The following is a 15,031-nucleotide window of genomic DNA, read 5'->3' as shown; positions in this document are numbered from 1 at the left end:
GAAGACTAAATACATTGGATCCCTAGAAAGGTAGTAATTTAATTACATTTGGACTGAGTGCAGGGAAACAGTCACCTCTGGCCATGAGTGGGTGCTCAGGAAATAGATAGCCCTGTTACACCCCAGCAGCCAGCCCACTTCCTCACCCACCCACATGCACTAGCTTTCTCCTTCTGCTAGCTAGGAGATTGCACAGGCAAACTTAATTCTTGCATTCCTAAGTCTTGAGTACCTAACTTGCAAATCTAAGTAACATTCTTTTTACCTACCTTTTTGGTGTGTGATAGATACACAGGAAGAGAAAAGAATATACAATAGCGTGGTACCAAATAAACTCTTTACCAGCATTTGTTTGGGATGGCCATGTTACTCAAAAGTAGTGGAACTATAGGTCCTCATGGCCAAATTGCTGGTAAATCTTCATATCACCGCACCCCATTTTGTATTCTGCCATATACCACATATTTTACAGAAAAAATAGTTTAAAATATTTCTAGAGTGTTTTAAAAATCTTATTAGGACCACTTTTTGTATTCTTTTATCTGTAAAGCCAGGTGTTTTTGTTACCATGATCCAACTGTCTGGGACTGAAAGGATGAGAAAAATAACTAACATTTTAGAAACTTCTAAAAATGACAGAAAATATATTTTCTAATACTGTATAGTCACAAGTTTTAGAGTCCAATATCTTCCTGCTCCAGGGATAGAAACAAGTACTTTATTTCACTGACAAAGAGAGGATTCTAATGGATAGGAATTGGGGCAAAGGCCATTGCAGTCAATGGAAAGATTCCCAATGACTTCAATGGGCTCTGGATCAGGCATGCAATGCACTCACCCCCATGAGTTGAAAAATACCAAGACGTACACCTGTCATTGATCTAGGCCAGGACTGAACATATCCCATCTTGAGTCTCCATCCAATGTAGTTTTAGGAGAAAATCCTACATTTGGGACAAGAAGGATTTGGGGAGATCTGCAGAGCTGGCTCAGAACTGCAAGATTTGTGCCTGGAGGGCTTGTACTCCAGACAATCCATGATATTTAGGGATGAAACAAATGCCCATTCCACAAGAGTCAAAAACACTTCTTTCCCTTTCCTTCTATTCCTCCCTCCATCCCACCTCATGGAATGCTTCAGGGAAAATTCTGCAACAGGGTTTTCATGTGGACTTCAAGTTCCCCAGATCCCTTCCTTTTGGGTGTTTTTGCAAGAAGAAATAATCCAGTCCTCAGTTACATGGAATGTGAAAAACTGATATTTTAAAGGGTACTTTAGAAATTTCACAATAAAGTTAATTTATATTACCTCAAGGAGGTGCTTTTGGGAAGAACTGGCTGAGCCTTTAGGGAACATCAATACAGCCTTTTGCATCAGGAAGATAGCTTTGGATAACTTATTCTTTTTGATTTTATTCATTATATCTGATTCTATAAAACAAATATATTGTTAAACAAGTGATATAATAAGAATTCTTAAATATTTACATATTTTATAGCAATAATACATTAAGCTTTTTAATCAATACATTAATAGTTATTACCTGTGAAGAGATGAAGGCAATTTACATCTTTCCCAGGAGACTTAGTAGACTTGAGATTTTTGCCATCCATTTGAACACCTATATGGAAAGAAAACACTTCATCATCTTGCTCATTATGTTGTCCCTATTGAAGAGTACTGTAAGAGGGTTTATAGGTAGTTCTGTATCTGAATTCCTACTCTGACAATAGCTGCTCCTCTCTGTTCTTTTGTTTGGATCATCAACATTTCTTGGAGTGAGCTGACAAGCAAAAATATTCCATCCTCCTATCCCTGCCATCCTTAGGAGCACTGCTAGCTCATGGGGAAAGAGGGATCTTATGTTATCTAGTGTGACAAAGTCAGTCCTGAAAGATATAAGAGTGTGGTCAGGGCCATCTTTAGGATTTATGAGGCCCTACACAGTATTATTAAACTGATGCCCTATATTCCACTGAAGGCAGTCCCCAGCCAGCGCTGCTGACCCCAGTGTGTTGAGGGGGCACAGCCACCACTCCCACTACTGGACCCCCAGAACCTCCCGATTGCTGACATACACCAAGCTTCATGTGTGACAGTGGCAGTGGCTCAAGGCAGGCTTCGCGCTGTCACATGAGGGCTGCACCTTGCCAGAGCCCACGGCCCTCCTGCATCCCCTAGCCACTCCTGGCTCACCACAAGCATTTTGACAGGAAGTACCAAGAAGTAATAACAACAACAATAATACAAGTGTGTGTGTGTGTGTGTGTGTGTGTGTGTGTGTGTGTGTGTGTGTGTGTGTGTGTGTGTGTGTGTGTGTGAGAGAGAGAGAGAGAGAAACTAAGTGTTGGGGGACTGTGTGACAGAGTGTGTGTTGGGGAGTGTGAGACTGTGTGTGTGGTGGGGGGACAATCTGTATTGGGGGACTGTGACCCATGAGAATGTGTGTGTTTGTGTATATATATATAAGTGTGAGAGACTCAGATTAACTAGAGATACCTGAGGCCAATTAAGGGCTGCTAGTGACCTTTAAAAAACCCTCTTCTGGTGAAAGAGAGGAGCCAGTGTCCTACGGTAACAGCCCAGAGAAGGGAAAGGGGAAAATATTTCTGTTTGTGTTGGGAGTTTGGGTTTGTTCTCATTTTGCTTAAGAGAACTTCTTGGGCCTAGCCTGCGGCCAACCATGTAAATAAGGAAAAATAAACCACAGTGAACAGAAAACCCCTCCAAAGTCAGACTGATTTACTCCAGGCCCCTACACTGTCCAAGGGAGAAACACTGAGGTCGACAAGGTGAAGGAGGTACCCTACCACACTAGGATTTCATGAGAAATTCTGAAGTGCAAGATTTATAGTGGCTTTTAAATATAAAAAATGGACCAAGCAAAGTGGTTCTTTGGGGCCTTCTATACCAGAGTGGGAGAGCAGATTGCTTGCTAACATCGAGCAGATAAGGATAAATTGGTAGCATAGAAATTGAGACTACAAATAGTATAAAATAAATTATTCAAATCCACTTTTCTAGAGAGAGAGAGAGTGTGTGTGTATACTACAGATGATCCATCTACAGAGCTTCTTCCTTCTTTTTAATGACATTACAGCAATTTGCAATACAATTGAAATCATGTAACTCACTGTCTAGGAGCCAAATCCTGGAGTCCTTGTTAAGGTTTAATTCCCACTGATGTAACTGAGTACAGATTAAAGACTGCAGGATATTGTTTGATAAACAGACATGAATCTCAACATGTTATTTCTGATTGTGTGTGAAATATAAACTGCCCCAAATTTGCTGCATTTTACAAGCATTGATAAGCTTTTATTACTTAAATAACATTACAAAAATATACTAACGCACAGATTAATCCAACTGTGAAAGTTACTTAGCTTTATTAAACCTTACCTTGCTTCATGTTAAGAAGTTTCACAGCAACTCTGTGTTGAGCCTGAATAAGCTCCAAGTGTAAATCCATCACAAAATTGTTTCCTGGGGCTGGCTTATCATCACCATATGCTGAAGAAGCATTCAGATTTTGGCCATTTGAATTCTTCTGATTAAAAGGAAGCATTAATTAAGCAAATACTGATTTAAAATAAACTATTTTAATATATTTATTTTGAAATTACTAATAAGAAAATTACTAATTCAGTATGTTGAGGAAGTTTCAGCAATTTGCCATAACTATATAGATCACAAATATTCAGAAATTCATTCTCTTTGCAATAGTCAAAAGCAAAATCAATAGTAAAGTATAATACACAGAAACAGGTAAGAAATATAACAAGGATTTCTGAATCTTACAATCAGAAGTCACAAAAGTACACTCAAATGAACTACCTACATTAAAAACGAAATAGTGTATCTGTTGTCAACTACCCCACAATAGGTTATGGAAATAATAGATGCTGTTCACATCAGGGAAATAATCGTTTTCAACATGTCTTTTATGTAAGATGGGTGGAGATGATGAGTTTTACAATGTGTATGAGCCAAATCTGCTGGAGGAAAAATTTAACCAGAAAAACGTGAATGATAATTTGGAATCATTTAAGAACTTACTAGAAGCCCAGAAAGCCAGAACTGAGGAAGAATGCAATGCTGGTTAACAAAAACTGACCTGGTTTAGAGTAGAAGTGAAGGCAGCTTTAAATAAATAAATACATAAATAAATAAATAAATATAAACAAATGGAGGAAGGGGGAAGTGGATAGTAATGAATACGAATCAGAAGGTAAGAACTGTGGAAAATTGTTAAGGGAAGCAAAGAGACATAAGGAGAAATATGTGGCCAGCAGAGTTAAGGACAACAGGATTTTTTTAAAATGTATTAGGAATTAAAAGAATCCTAACAATGGTATTGATTCATTACTAGATGGAAATGGTACAATAATCAATAATAATGCAGAAAAGGCAGAGTGTTTGATAGGTATTTCTGTTCTGAATTTGGGGGAAACAGATTATATAGTTTCTACATAAGGTGATGATAACACTCTTTCCATTCCACTAGTATCTCTGGAGGATGTTAAGCAGAAGCTTCTAAAGTCAAACATTTTAAAATCAGCAGGTCCAAATAAATTGTATCCAAGAGTTTTAAAAGAGCTGGCTGAGGAGCTCGCTGGACTAGGGTGACCAGACAGCAAGTGTGAAAAATCAGGACAGGGATGGGTGGTAATAGGAGCCTATATAAGAAAAAGACCCCAAAATCGGGACTGTCCCTATACAATTCGGACATCTGGTCACCCTACCATTAACATTGATTTTCAATAAGTCTTGGAGCACTAGAGAGGTTCCAGAAGAATGGAAGAAAGCTAATGTTGTGCCAATTTTTAAAAAAGGTAAATGGGATGCTCTGGGTAATTATAGGTCTGTCAGCCTGAAAAGGATCCCAGGCAAGATAATGGAATGGCTGATACAGGACTTGATTAATAAAAAAATAATTAATGCAAATCAGCATGGGTTTATGGAAAACAGATCCTGTCAAACTAGATATCTTTTTGATGAGATTTGGTTGAGAAAAGTAATAATATTGACATAATAGACTTCTGTAAGGTGTTTGATTTGGTACTATACAAAATTTTGATTAAAAAACTAAAACGATATAAAATTAACATGACACACATTAATTGGATTAAAAACTGGCTAACTAATAGGTCTCAAAATGTAATTGTAAACGGTGAATCATCATCGAGCTTGTGTTTCTAGTGGGGTCCTGCAGGGATTGGTTCTTAGCCCTATGCTATTTAAAACATTTTATCAATGATCTGGAAGAAAACATAAAATCATCACTGTTAAAGTTTGCAGATGACACAAAAATTGGGGGGAGTGATAAATAATGAAGAAGACAGGTCCCTGATTCAGAGCAATGTGCATCACTTGGTAAACTGGGCACAAGCAAACAATATGAGTTTTAATATGCCCAAATGTAAATATATACATCTAGGAACAAAGCATGTAGGCCATACTTATACAATGGGGGACTCTACCCCGGGAAGCAGTGTCTCTGAAAAAAAACGGGGGATTGTGGTGGATAATCATCTGAACATAAGCTCCTAATGTGATAATGTGACTAGAAGAGCTAATGCGATCCAGGGATTCATAAACAGTGGAAACTCAAACAGGAGTAGAGAGGTAATTGTACCTCTATATTTGGCACTGGTAGGACTACATCTGGAATACTGTGTCAAGTTCTGGTGTCCACAATTCAAAAAGGATGTTGATAAATTGGAGAGGGGGTTCAGAGAAGAGCCCACAAGAATGATTAAAGGATTAGAAAACATGCCTTACTCAAGGAGCTCAATCTATTTATCTTAACAAAGAGAAGGTTAAGGGGTGACTTGATTACAGTCTATAAGTCACTATAGGGGAACAAATATTTAATAATGGGCTCTTCAATCTAGCAGAGAAAGGTATAACATGATCCAATAGCTGGAAGTTAAAGACACATTAGACTGGAAATAAGGTGTAATTTTTTAACTGTGGATTAACCATTAATTAACCATTGGAACAATTTACCAAGGGTCATGATAGATTCTCCATCACTGACAATTTTTAAATCAAAATGGGATGTCCTTCTAAAAGATCTGCTGTAGGAATTATTTTGGGGATGTTCTATGGTCTGTTTTATACAGGAGGTCAGACTAGTCCAGTGCTGGGCAAACTGCGGCCCATGACCTGTCAGGGTAATCTCTTGGCAGGCCACAAGACAGTTTGTTTACATTGACCATCTGCAGGCATGGCCGTCTGCATCTCCCAGTGGTCGCGGTTCGCCGTTCCTGGCCAATGGAAGCTGCAGGAAGCGGCAGCCAGCACTTCCCTGCGGCCTGCGCCACTGCCCACAGCTCCCATTGGCCAGGAACGGCAAACCACGGCCACTGGGAGCCGTAGGTGGCCATGCCTGCGGATCGTCAATGTAAACAAACTGTCTCGTAGCCCACCAGCAGATTACCCTGACTGGCCGCAGGTTGCCCACCACTGGACTAGATGATCACAATGGTTCCTTCTGGCCTTGGAATCTATGAATCTGTGAAATGGGTGCCACAATTTCCAAGTGTAAACACAGCCTGGGTTTCTAATTTAACCAAACCCCATTATATTATCTACAAATCTTGTTCTAATTTGTCTTTTTGAATAGAATCATAGAACTAGAAGGGACCTTGAGAGGTCATCTAGTCCAGTTCCCTGCACTCGTGACAGGACTAAGTATTATCTAGACCATCCCTGACAAGTGTTTGTCTAACCTGCTCTTAAAAATCTTCAATGATGGAGATTCCACAACCTCCCTAGGAAATTTATTACAGTGTTTAACCACCCTGACAGTTAGGAAGTTTTTCCTAATGTCCAACCTAAACCTCCCTTGCTTCAGTATAAGCCCACTGCTTCTCGTCCTATCCTCAAAGGTTGCGGGGGGGAGGGTGGGAATTTCTCCCTTCTCCCTGCAACAACCTTTTACATACTTGAAAACTGTTATGTCTCCTCTCAGTCTTCTCTTTTCCAGACTAAGCAAACCCAATTTTTTCAATCTTCCCTCATAGTTCATGTGTTCTAGACCTTTAATCATTTTTCTCACTATTCTCTGAACTCTCTGCGATTTGTCCACATCCTTCCTGAAATGTGGTGCCCAGAACTGGATACAATACTCCAGCTGAGGCCTAATCAGCGCAGCGTAGTGCAGAAGAATTACTTCTCGTGTCTTGCTTACAACACTACTGCTAATACGTCCCAGAATGTTGTTTGCTTTTTTTGCAATGGTGTTATGCTGCTGACTCATATTTAGCTTGTGGCCCACTATGACCCTCCTTTCCACAGTACTCCTTCCTAGGCAGTCATTTCTCATTTTGTATGTGTGCAACTGATTGTTCGTTCCTAAATGGAATACTTTGTATTTGTCCTTATTGAATTTCATCCTATTTACTTCAGACCATTTCTCCGGTTTGTCCAGATCATTTTGAAGTTTAATCCTGTCCTCCAAACCACTTGTAACCCCTCTCAGCTTGGTATCGTCCGCAAACTTTAAAAGTGTACTCTCTATGCCATTATCTAAATCATCGATGAAGATATTGAAAAGAACCAGACCCAGAACTGATCCCTGGGGGACCCCACTCATTATGCGCTTCCAGCATGACTGTGAACCACTGATAACTATTTCTGGGAACTGTTTTCCAACCAGTTTTTCACCTACCTTATAGTAGCTCCATCTAGGATGCATTTCCCTAGTTTATGAGAAGGTTATGTGAGACAGTATCAAAAGCTTTACTGGAGTCAAGATATACCATGTCTACCACTTCCCCCAATCCACAAGGCTTGTTACCCTGTCAAAGAAAACTATCAGGTTGATTTGACATTATTTGTTTTTGACAAATCCATGTTGACTGTTACTTATCACCTTATTGTCTTCTAGATGTTTGCAAACTGATTGCTTAATTATTTGCTCCATTATCTTTCTGGGTACAGAAGTTAAGCTGACTGGTCTGTAATACTTTACCTTTGTACAATAGGTGTCAAGTACTGATTTTCCATCTGGTAAAATGGTCATTAAGCGAGATGTGTTCATTCCATTAATTGCTTTTTCAAGATTTTCATAAGCAAAATGTAACTGTTCTGCAGGGCTTTTCTGAAATAAATTCACATACAAATCAACTGAGAGTAGCGCTAACAGTTACATTATATACTATGGAAAGCAAAGTGCAATCATTTTTTGTTGTTGCTATTAAGGTCCAATCATATTCTCTTTAGACAGACAATATTCCCATTGGTTTCACATGCTAATTTTGAAATTTTAAAGTTCAGCCATTTATCAGTTAGTGGTAAATATGTATATTCTCATTCACATATAACTAAACACACACACGGACAGAGTCTCCTGAAACTTTCTAAAACAACATTCAAATCCGCAAAGGCAAATTTCTCAAAATATGTTTACAACAGAGGTGAAATCTCAACCATAAATTTAATATTCTCTAGCAGCAGTTTTACAATATTCTATTAAAAAACTGTAAAAAAAATAAGGTTCAGAAGCAAGCATTCTAAAGTTACGATATTCCAGTGTTAAGGATGCTCCCTGTGCGTATGCATTAAGATATAGAGCCAGATTTATAAATTTATTTAGGCATTTACTTGGATTTTCAAAAGCATCTATGTGCCTAAAGTCATTGATTTAAATGAATGTTAGGCACCTAGGTGCTTATCAAAATGCCTACTACATGCCTAAATACCTTTTAAAATCTGGCCCATGGTCCTTAAATTACCTAATGACATATTATATCTCAAATAATACAATATAATACCATATAGCTTTTTGTCCTATAGGGCTTAGTAATAGAACTTGTATGGTCTCTTGATACAGAGGGTTTTTTTTAATATGAAATTTCCTAGATTTCTTTAAAAGAACAAATGCCATAATCTGGAAGTATTTGCCTGGACAGCACTGCAATGCCCTGAACTGCACAAGGGTGCACTCTGAACAAGATAAGGGCTTCAGTTAAGTTATGTTTCATTCACACACAACTTACAAAACAACAGTCTCCTTAGAAGGTCTCACTGAATGGGGCTTTTGCCAACAGGGGATCACTGTAAGTGAAACTCATAACCACACCCTGACCCCTGTTGTTCTATGCATGAACCTGCTCCATTACTGCTATAATGAACTTCTAAAGGCACTGCAGGGTCATTAACCCTGGATACTCTGCAGGGAAAAGGGTGTGGTAGAACACCAATAAAGAAATACAGAAGTACCAATGCTTCCCCAACATGCATGGAAAGGCTAAGATCCAGGACACTTGCCTTCTGAGAATAGGACCAGGCACCAAGACCGTCCTCCTGTGTAAGACAAAGACTGATGAAGAGGCAAAGATTATACCACCTCAGTGGAGCCCTACCCCGACACCAGTGCAAACCTGATCATGGTGGCCTGTAGCTTGGCCACTGTCAAGAAAGGGGTGCTGCCAGGAGAGTCCTGAACCTGAATTAGGTCATTGCACCGGTTCTCTGCCTTGACTGGGCAGCTGTGGCAATTCCCAACAAGACACCAGAGGCTGGGAGTGTGCCTATTGCCTTGCAGGGTAGCATTAGCGAAGGTTCAGGAGGTCTGGCTCCAGGAGATAGATATGGGCAATGAGGAGATTACCACAGAACAGAGGAAGCATCTGACTTGGAAACATTCTGCCACTGGCCAACTTTGAGTGTGTGACCCTGTGATGGGCTGTCCACCCTACACAAGGCCTTAAGGGGTTTAGGTGGCTAGGTGGGCCAATTAACTCCATAGGCTGCACCTGGAAGAGGAGCCAGGGAACAAGGATTAATTAGAGATAAAATTCAGCTGGATAGAAACACAAGGAGCCTGTATAAAGCCCATCAGCTGGGACTAGAAGGGAGCTGCAGAGAGAAAGAGGCTGCAGTCACTCTCAGGGTGAGAGAAGGAAAGATAGGAAGTAGCCCAGGTATACAGCAGTAAGGTTCAAGGCCGTGCAGACCTTGACTGCATATGGTAGGGTCTCTGGGCTGGAACCCAGTGCAGAAGGCGGGCCTGGGTTCCCCTACCAGCCACTGGGCAGTGGTGTCATTAAGGGGCAGTAAGGGGAAAGACTACCTGGAACAGCGGGTCCCAAGAAACTTTGATACCCTGGAAGGGATGGACTACAGTGACCAGAAGTAGTCAAGTCTGAAGACAGTGAGACTGACAGAAGGAGCAACTACAGGAGGGATGTCAGCCTGGCAGAGCTAATGCCCAAACATGGCCAGAAGGAGGCGCTCCACAGTGAGTAGAGCACCCTGTGACAGACTCATATCCAGCATCTGATTGCCACAAACCACTCCCTGATCCGAGAGAGGTTCCAGATGGTCCCACTTGCCTTATATCAACCAATAAAAGAGATGCTCAATGAAATGAAGGAAGCAGGTATTATCAGAGAAAGCTTCAGTCCATGGGCTGCCCCCATTGTTCTGGTAAAGAAAAAAAAAGAGAGGGAAACTCCACTTCTGTGTGGACTAATGGAAACTCAACCAAGTTATGTATAAGGACCACTCCCCTACACAGTAGAAGCATTGACTGCCCTTAAATATGCCTCCCTATTCTCCACCATTGAGCTAGCTTGTGGGTATTGGCAGGTATCAATGACATCAGAGGACCAGGAAAAAATGGCCTTCATTACCCCCATAGGACTCTGAATTCATGCACAGGCCATTTAGCCTCTGCAACACCCCAGGAACATTCCAGCAGCTGGTGGAGCATTGCCCAGGTAGGGAAAAAATGGTTATTTACCTGCTGTTGTGCACATATGTATTCCGCTGCTGATGGTGTTTGTGTACCTAGGGCACTCAAGTCAGAGACTTTTGCCAGCAGTAACACTAAGTGACACATGTACCCCATCTCTCCTCACACTCTCAGGCAAGGGCAGAAAAAGGGTGTGGCTGCCACCTCCCTCTCTTTTCCTTTGCACCACTGTATGTCATGTCCAAGGTAGCGGGAAAGATGAAAGGATTGTGGAATGTATAGGTGCACTACACATCTCTAAGAACAACAGTTACTATATGAATAAGTAATTATTTTTTCTCCTTTAAGTCATTGTGCACCTATACATTCCACTACAGGTGACTCATCAGCCCCTTAGAGGTAGAGGGCCTTTGGATAATCTGATCAGAGATTGTAATGCCAATTTGCCAAAATTGGCATTGTTACAAGAGGTTTGAGTGATGGCATAATGAGCTAAAAAAGTAGGTACAGATAACCATGTTGCTGACTTGCAGATATCAGCTATGGGAACATTGCTCAGAAAGGCTGATGAAGTTGACTGAGCCCTGGTGGAGTGAACCATTATGCTCAGTGGAGGAGAAACTTGAGCAAGATTGTAGTAGAGCTTAATGCAATCAGAAATCCAATGCGAGATTCACTGAGTTGACACTACATAGAGCCTGGGAGAAGTCCTGAAGGATCTAGTGCAGTCAAGTAGAATGCCAAATCTCCATGAACATCCAAGGTATGAAGTGTTTCTTCAGCTTTAGAAAAATGAGGTTTCAGAAAAAAACCATTGGCAAATTAATAGTTTGATTCATTTGGAAATCTGGCACTACCTTAGGCATAAACTTAAGGGATAGCCTAAGGGAAATCTTGTCTTTGTCAAAAATTATGAAAGGAGTATCACCGAAGAGAGCATGAAGTTCTGAAACCCGCATAGCAGAATTGATTGCCACCTGAAAAGCTGTTTTCATAAACAACAATAGTGAGGTTGTAGCCATAGGCTTGAAGGGCAGGGTGGTTCCTATGAGTTTGGTGAGGATTACACTAAGATCCCATATAGGTACAGGACCAGATACAGGATGGTAATCGTTAATCTTTCAAGAATTGTGAAATGAGAGGGTAAGAGAAAATGGAAAATCCATCTACTTGCAGATGTAACACAGAAATGGAAGCCAGGTGACATCTCACAAAACTAACTGAAAGGTCTGGTGATTTCAGGTGCCAACATACAGTCTAGCATATACATAACTTTCATGTGATAGAGCGATAAATGTTGAGGTTGTGTCCAAATCAAAAAACTCTTCCACTTTGCTACATACGTGGCTCTAGTGTATTCTTTTCTGCTGCTCATCAAGATAGTCTGAACCACTTGGGAGCACAATTTCTCCGGAGAATTCAACCACAGATCATCCATGCATAAAATAGAGAGATTGGAGGTTATGATGTAGAGACTTGCCTTGGTTCTGGGACAGAAGATCCTCAACTAGTGGTAAAATTATTGGCAACTGGACAGAAGGCTGATGTAGGGCCAGGACCCAATATTGTCTTAGCCACACCCATGCAATAAAAATCAATGTTTCTGTTTCTTTTCAGCTTCCTGACTTCCCTACAGAATGAGAGGAACTGGAGGGAATGCATGTAGGAGATGACTGGATCATGGAAGAAGAAAGGTATCCGTGATGGAACTCAGACTGTGGCCTGCCTTAAGCAAAATCTCGTGCACTTGTTGTTCAAGTTGGTCACAAACCAGTCTATTGCAGGGTTACCTAAGTGGTGGGAGTTCTGAAGGAGAATGTCCTTCCTGATTGAACACTCATGTTGATGTACAAAAACCCTGCTGATGGAATCTGCAAGTGTGTTTTTCACTCCTGGAAGGTGAAAAGCCTTCAGGGAAACATAATGAATGAACAAATTCCACATGACAGTTGCCTCCTGGCACAGCTGAGGTGATCTTGCACCTCTCTGCTTGTTAAGATAAAACATGGCGGAGGTGTTGACTGTAAGAATTTGTATCACATAGTTCTCGATGGTAGACAAACATCTTGCTGGCCTGAAGAACAGCTCAGACCTCTAGCACATTCATACAGAGTGAAACTCCCTGGCGTGATCAAATAGTTTGTTTCTGGAGTTGACCAAAATGGGCTCCCCAAACTTTGGTGTATGCATCTGTTATCAGAGTTATATTCAGTTTTGGGGACAAAAACATAACTTTTTGGCACACATAATGGGGATCCAGACACAAAATCAAGAGACTGAAGCATTCATGCAGAAACACAAATCCACAAGTCCAAAGAGTGGTTGGACAGACAACATACCTAATAGATCCAGACCTATAGACAGTGGAGTTGAGGTTTGGCATGTAACCCAAGAGCTGAAAGCTAACATGCACTGTTGTCTTAAGGTTGGACTTGAGGCTTCCAGAAAGGAAAGCTATAACTGATACCTACCCTTTAGAAGGTAAGTTATGGTGGTCCTGGCAATGAGGTCTGCACCGACGAAGGTTATGCACTGTGTTGGTTGTAATTGTGATTTGTCCAAATTTAGTTTCAGGCCCAGCTGGGAGAACAGTTGTCTTATGACTAGGATGCTGTTTTGCACCTAGTCACTTGATGCTCCACAAACTAGCCAATCATCCAGGTAAGGAAATATTTGAATGGCCAAACAGCAGTGATGGGCTATCATTATTGCCATGCAATTGGTGAAGACTGTTGGGGCTGATGACAATCTGAAGGGAAGCATTGTGTACCAATAACAGTTGGTGCTGCTATGAATTGAAGGTACTTCCTGTGCCAAGAATGTATCACCATGTGGAAGTATGCATCCTGTAAACAAAAGACAGCATACCAATTTCCCAGATCTAGGGAAGGGATAATAGAAACAAGGGCGAAAATCCTGAACTTGATTTTCTTGATGAAATAGTTCAGCATTCTTAGATCTAGAATGGGGCAGAGGCCACCAGATTTTTTTGGGACCAGGAAATACTGGGAACAGAAGCCTTTTCCTCTGTGTTGGTAAGGAACTTCTTCCTTCCTCCCAATTCTAGAAGAGACCATAGTTCTTGAAGTAATACACACTCATGAGAAAGGTCCCTGAAAGGGATGGGGAAGTCTGATTGAAAAAAGAGAGGGAAGTAAATTGGATAACATATCCCTCCTTTACTCTGCTGAGCACTCACCTATCTGACGTGATGCTTTCCCAAGCACAGTGAAAAAGGGACAGACATGATCCAAAGAGAGGAGATATAGTTGGTGTGCTGTCTGACCAAGAAGTCAAAATGATTGCTTGGAAACTGCAGCTGCTTGGTGAGAAAGACCCCACCCCACCACCCTCCTTGCCCAATGGAGAAGACTGGCAAATCAAAGAGGTCTTGGCTTTCACTTAGACCTCTGTTGGAATGAGGGTCTGGAGTAAGATTGCAGCCTAAACTGACTCCTCTTTGTAACCAGCATATATGCTCCTAATGAATGAAGTGTTGCATGAGAGTCCTTCAGTGTGTGAATAGCATCATCTGGTTAGCAGAAAACAGTTTAGAACTCTCAAAAGATAAGTACTCTATTGTGTTCTGCAGCTACCTTAGAATACCAGTAGCCTATAGCCACAAATAACACTGCATGGAGACTGCAGTGGCTACAGAATGTGAGGCCATATCACTGGTGTTTACTGCTGCCTGAAGGGATGTATGAACCGTGAGATGTCCCTCAGAAACCAAAGCTAAAAACTGTTATTTATGTTACTCTGGCAACTTGTCAGCAAATTTAGAAATTGCAGAGAAATGAATAAAATTATATTTTGACAAAAGAGTCTGATAATGAGACACTCTTATTGGAAGAGTGGTGGTGGAATAAATTCTTTCTGCCATATAAACCCTGCCTCGTAAATTCCTTATCCTTGGGAGTGGCCTTAGGGTGGGACTCATGGGACCTCTCATTAGCAGCTGTGACCACCAATGTATCAGGACTGGATGGGTAAAGAGCAGGCCAAAAACTTGTTGACGCACTTGGTATCGTCCATCCACTCACTTGGTCTATCTGAACTACAAACTGTATACAGATGCCAGCAACTAGGGGCTGTACTCTTCCAGGACCAGGAGAGGTGGGAGACGGTGAAAACATATGCCAGTCAAGCATTAAAACAATCAGATTGGAAGAGCAAAATTACAGCTCCTTCAAATTAGAATTCCTGGCTCTGGTCTGGGCAATCACCAAAAAGTTTAAGGGCTACCTGGTAGTGACCTGCTTCACTACATACATGGATAACAATCCACTGGAACACATCGGCTTTGTCAAGATGGGAGCACT

The 15,031-nt window shown here is 41.1% G+C and overlaps 1 protein-coding gene across 2 annotated transcripts in view; it reads right to left on the bottom strand.

Annotated features, from left to right (window-relative positions):
• The window catches only part of CFAP54 (cilia and flagella associated protein 54), a 220,844-nt gene that overhangs the window by 153,932 nt on the left and 51,881 nt on the right, over window positions 1–15,031 (bottom strand). The window contains exons 17-20 of one of the 2 annotated variants that reach the window (XM_045000813.1): window positions 7,983–8,111; window positions 3,404–3,548; window positions 1,545–1,622; window positions 1,310–1,431 (exon numbers count right to left, since the gene is read on the bottom strand). In XM_045000813.1, the coding sequence (XP_044856748.1) occupies window positions 1,310–1,431; window positions 1,545–1,622; window positions 3,404–3,548; window positions 7,983–8,111 (474 nt within the window). Of the gene's footprint in view, window positions 1–1,309; window positions 1,432–1,544; window positions 1,623–3,403; window positions 3,552–7,982; window positions 8,112–15,031 lie in introns of both variants that reach the window. The other variant, XM_045000816.1, reaches the window with a different exon arrangement.

Source organism: Mauremys mutica, chromosome 1, assembly GCF_020497125.1.
Source record: "Mauremys mutica isolate MM-2020 ecotype Southern chromosome 1, ASM2049712v1, whole genome shotgun sequence".
Taxonomy (NCBI): Eukaryota; Metazoa; Chordata; order Testudines; family Geoemydidae; genus Mauremys; species Mauremys mutica.
This window is presented reverse-complemented; position numbering and strand designations above follow the sequence as displayed.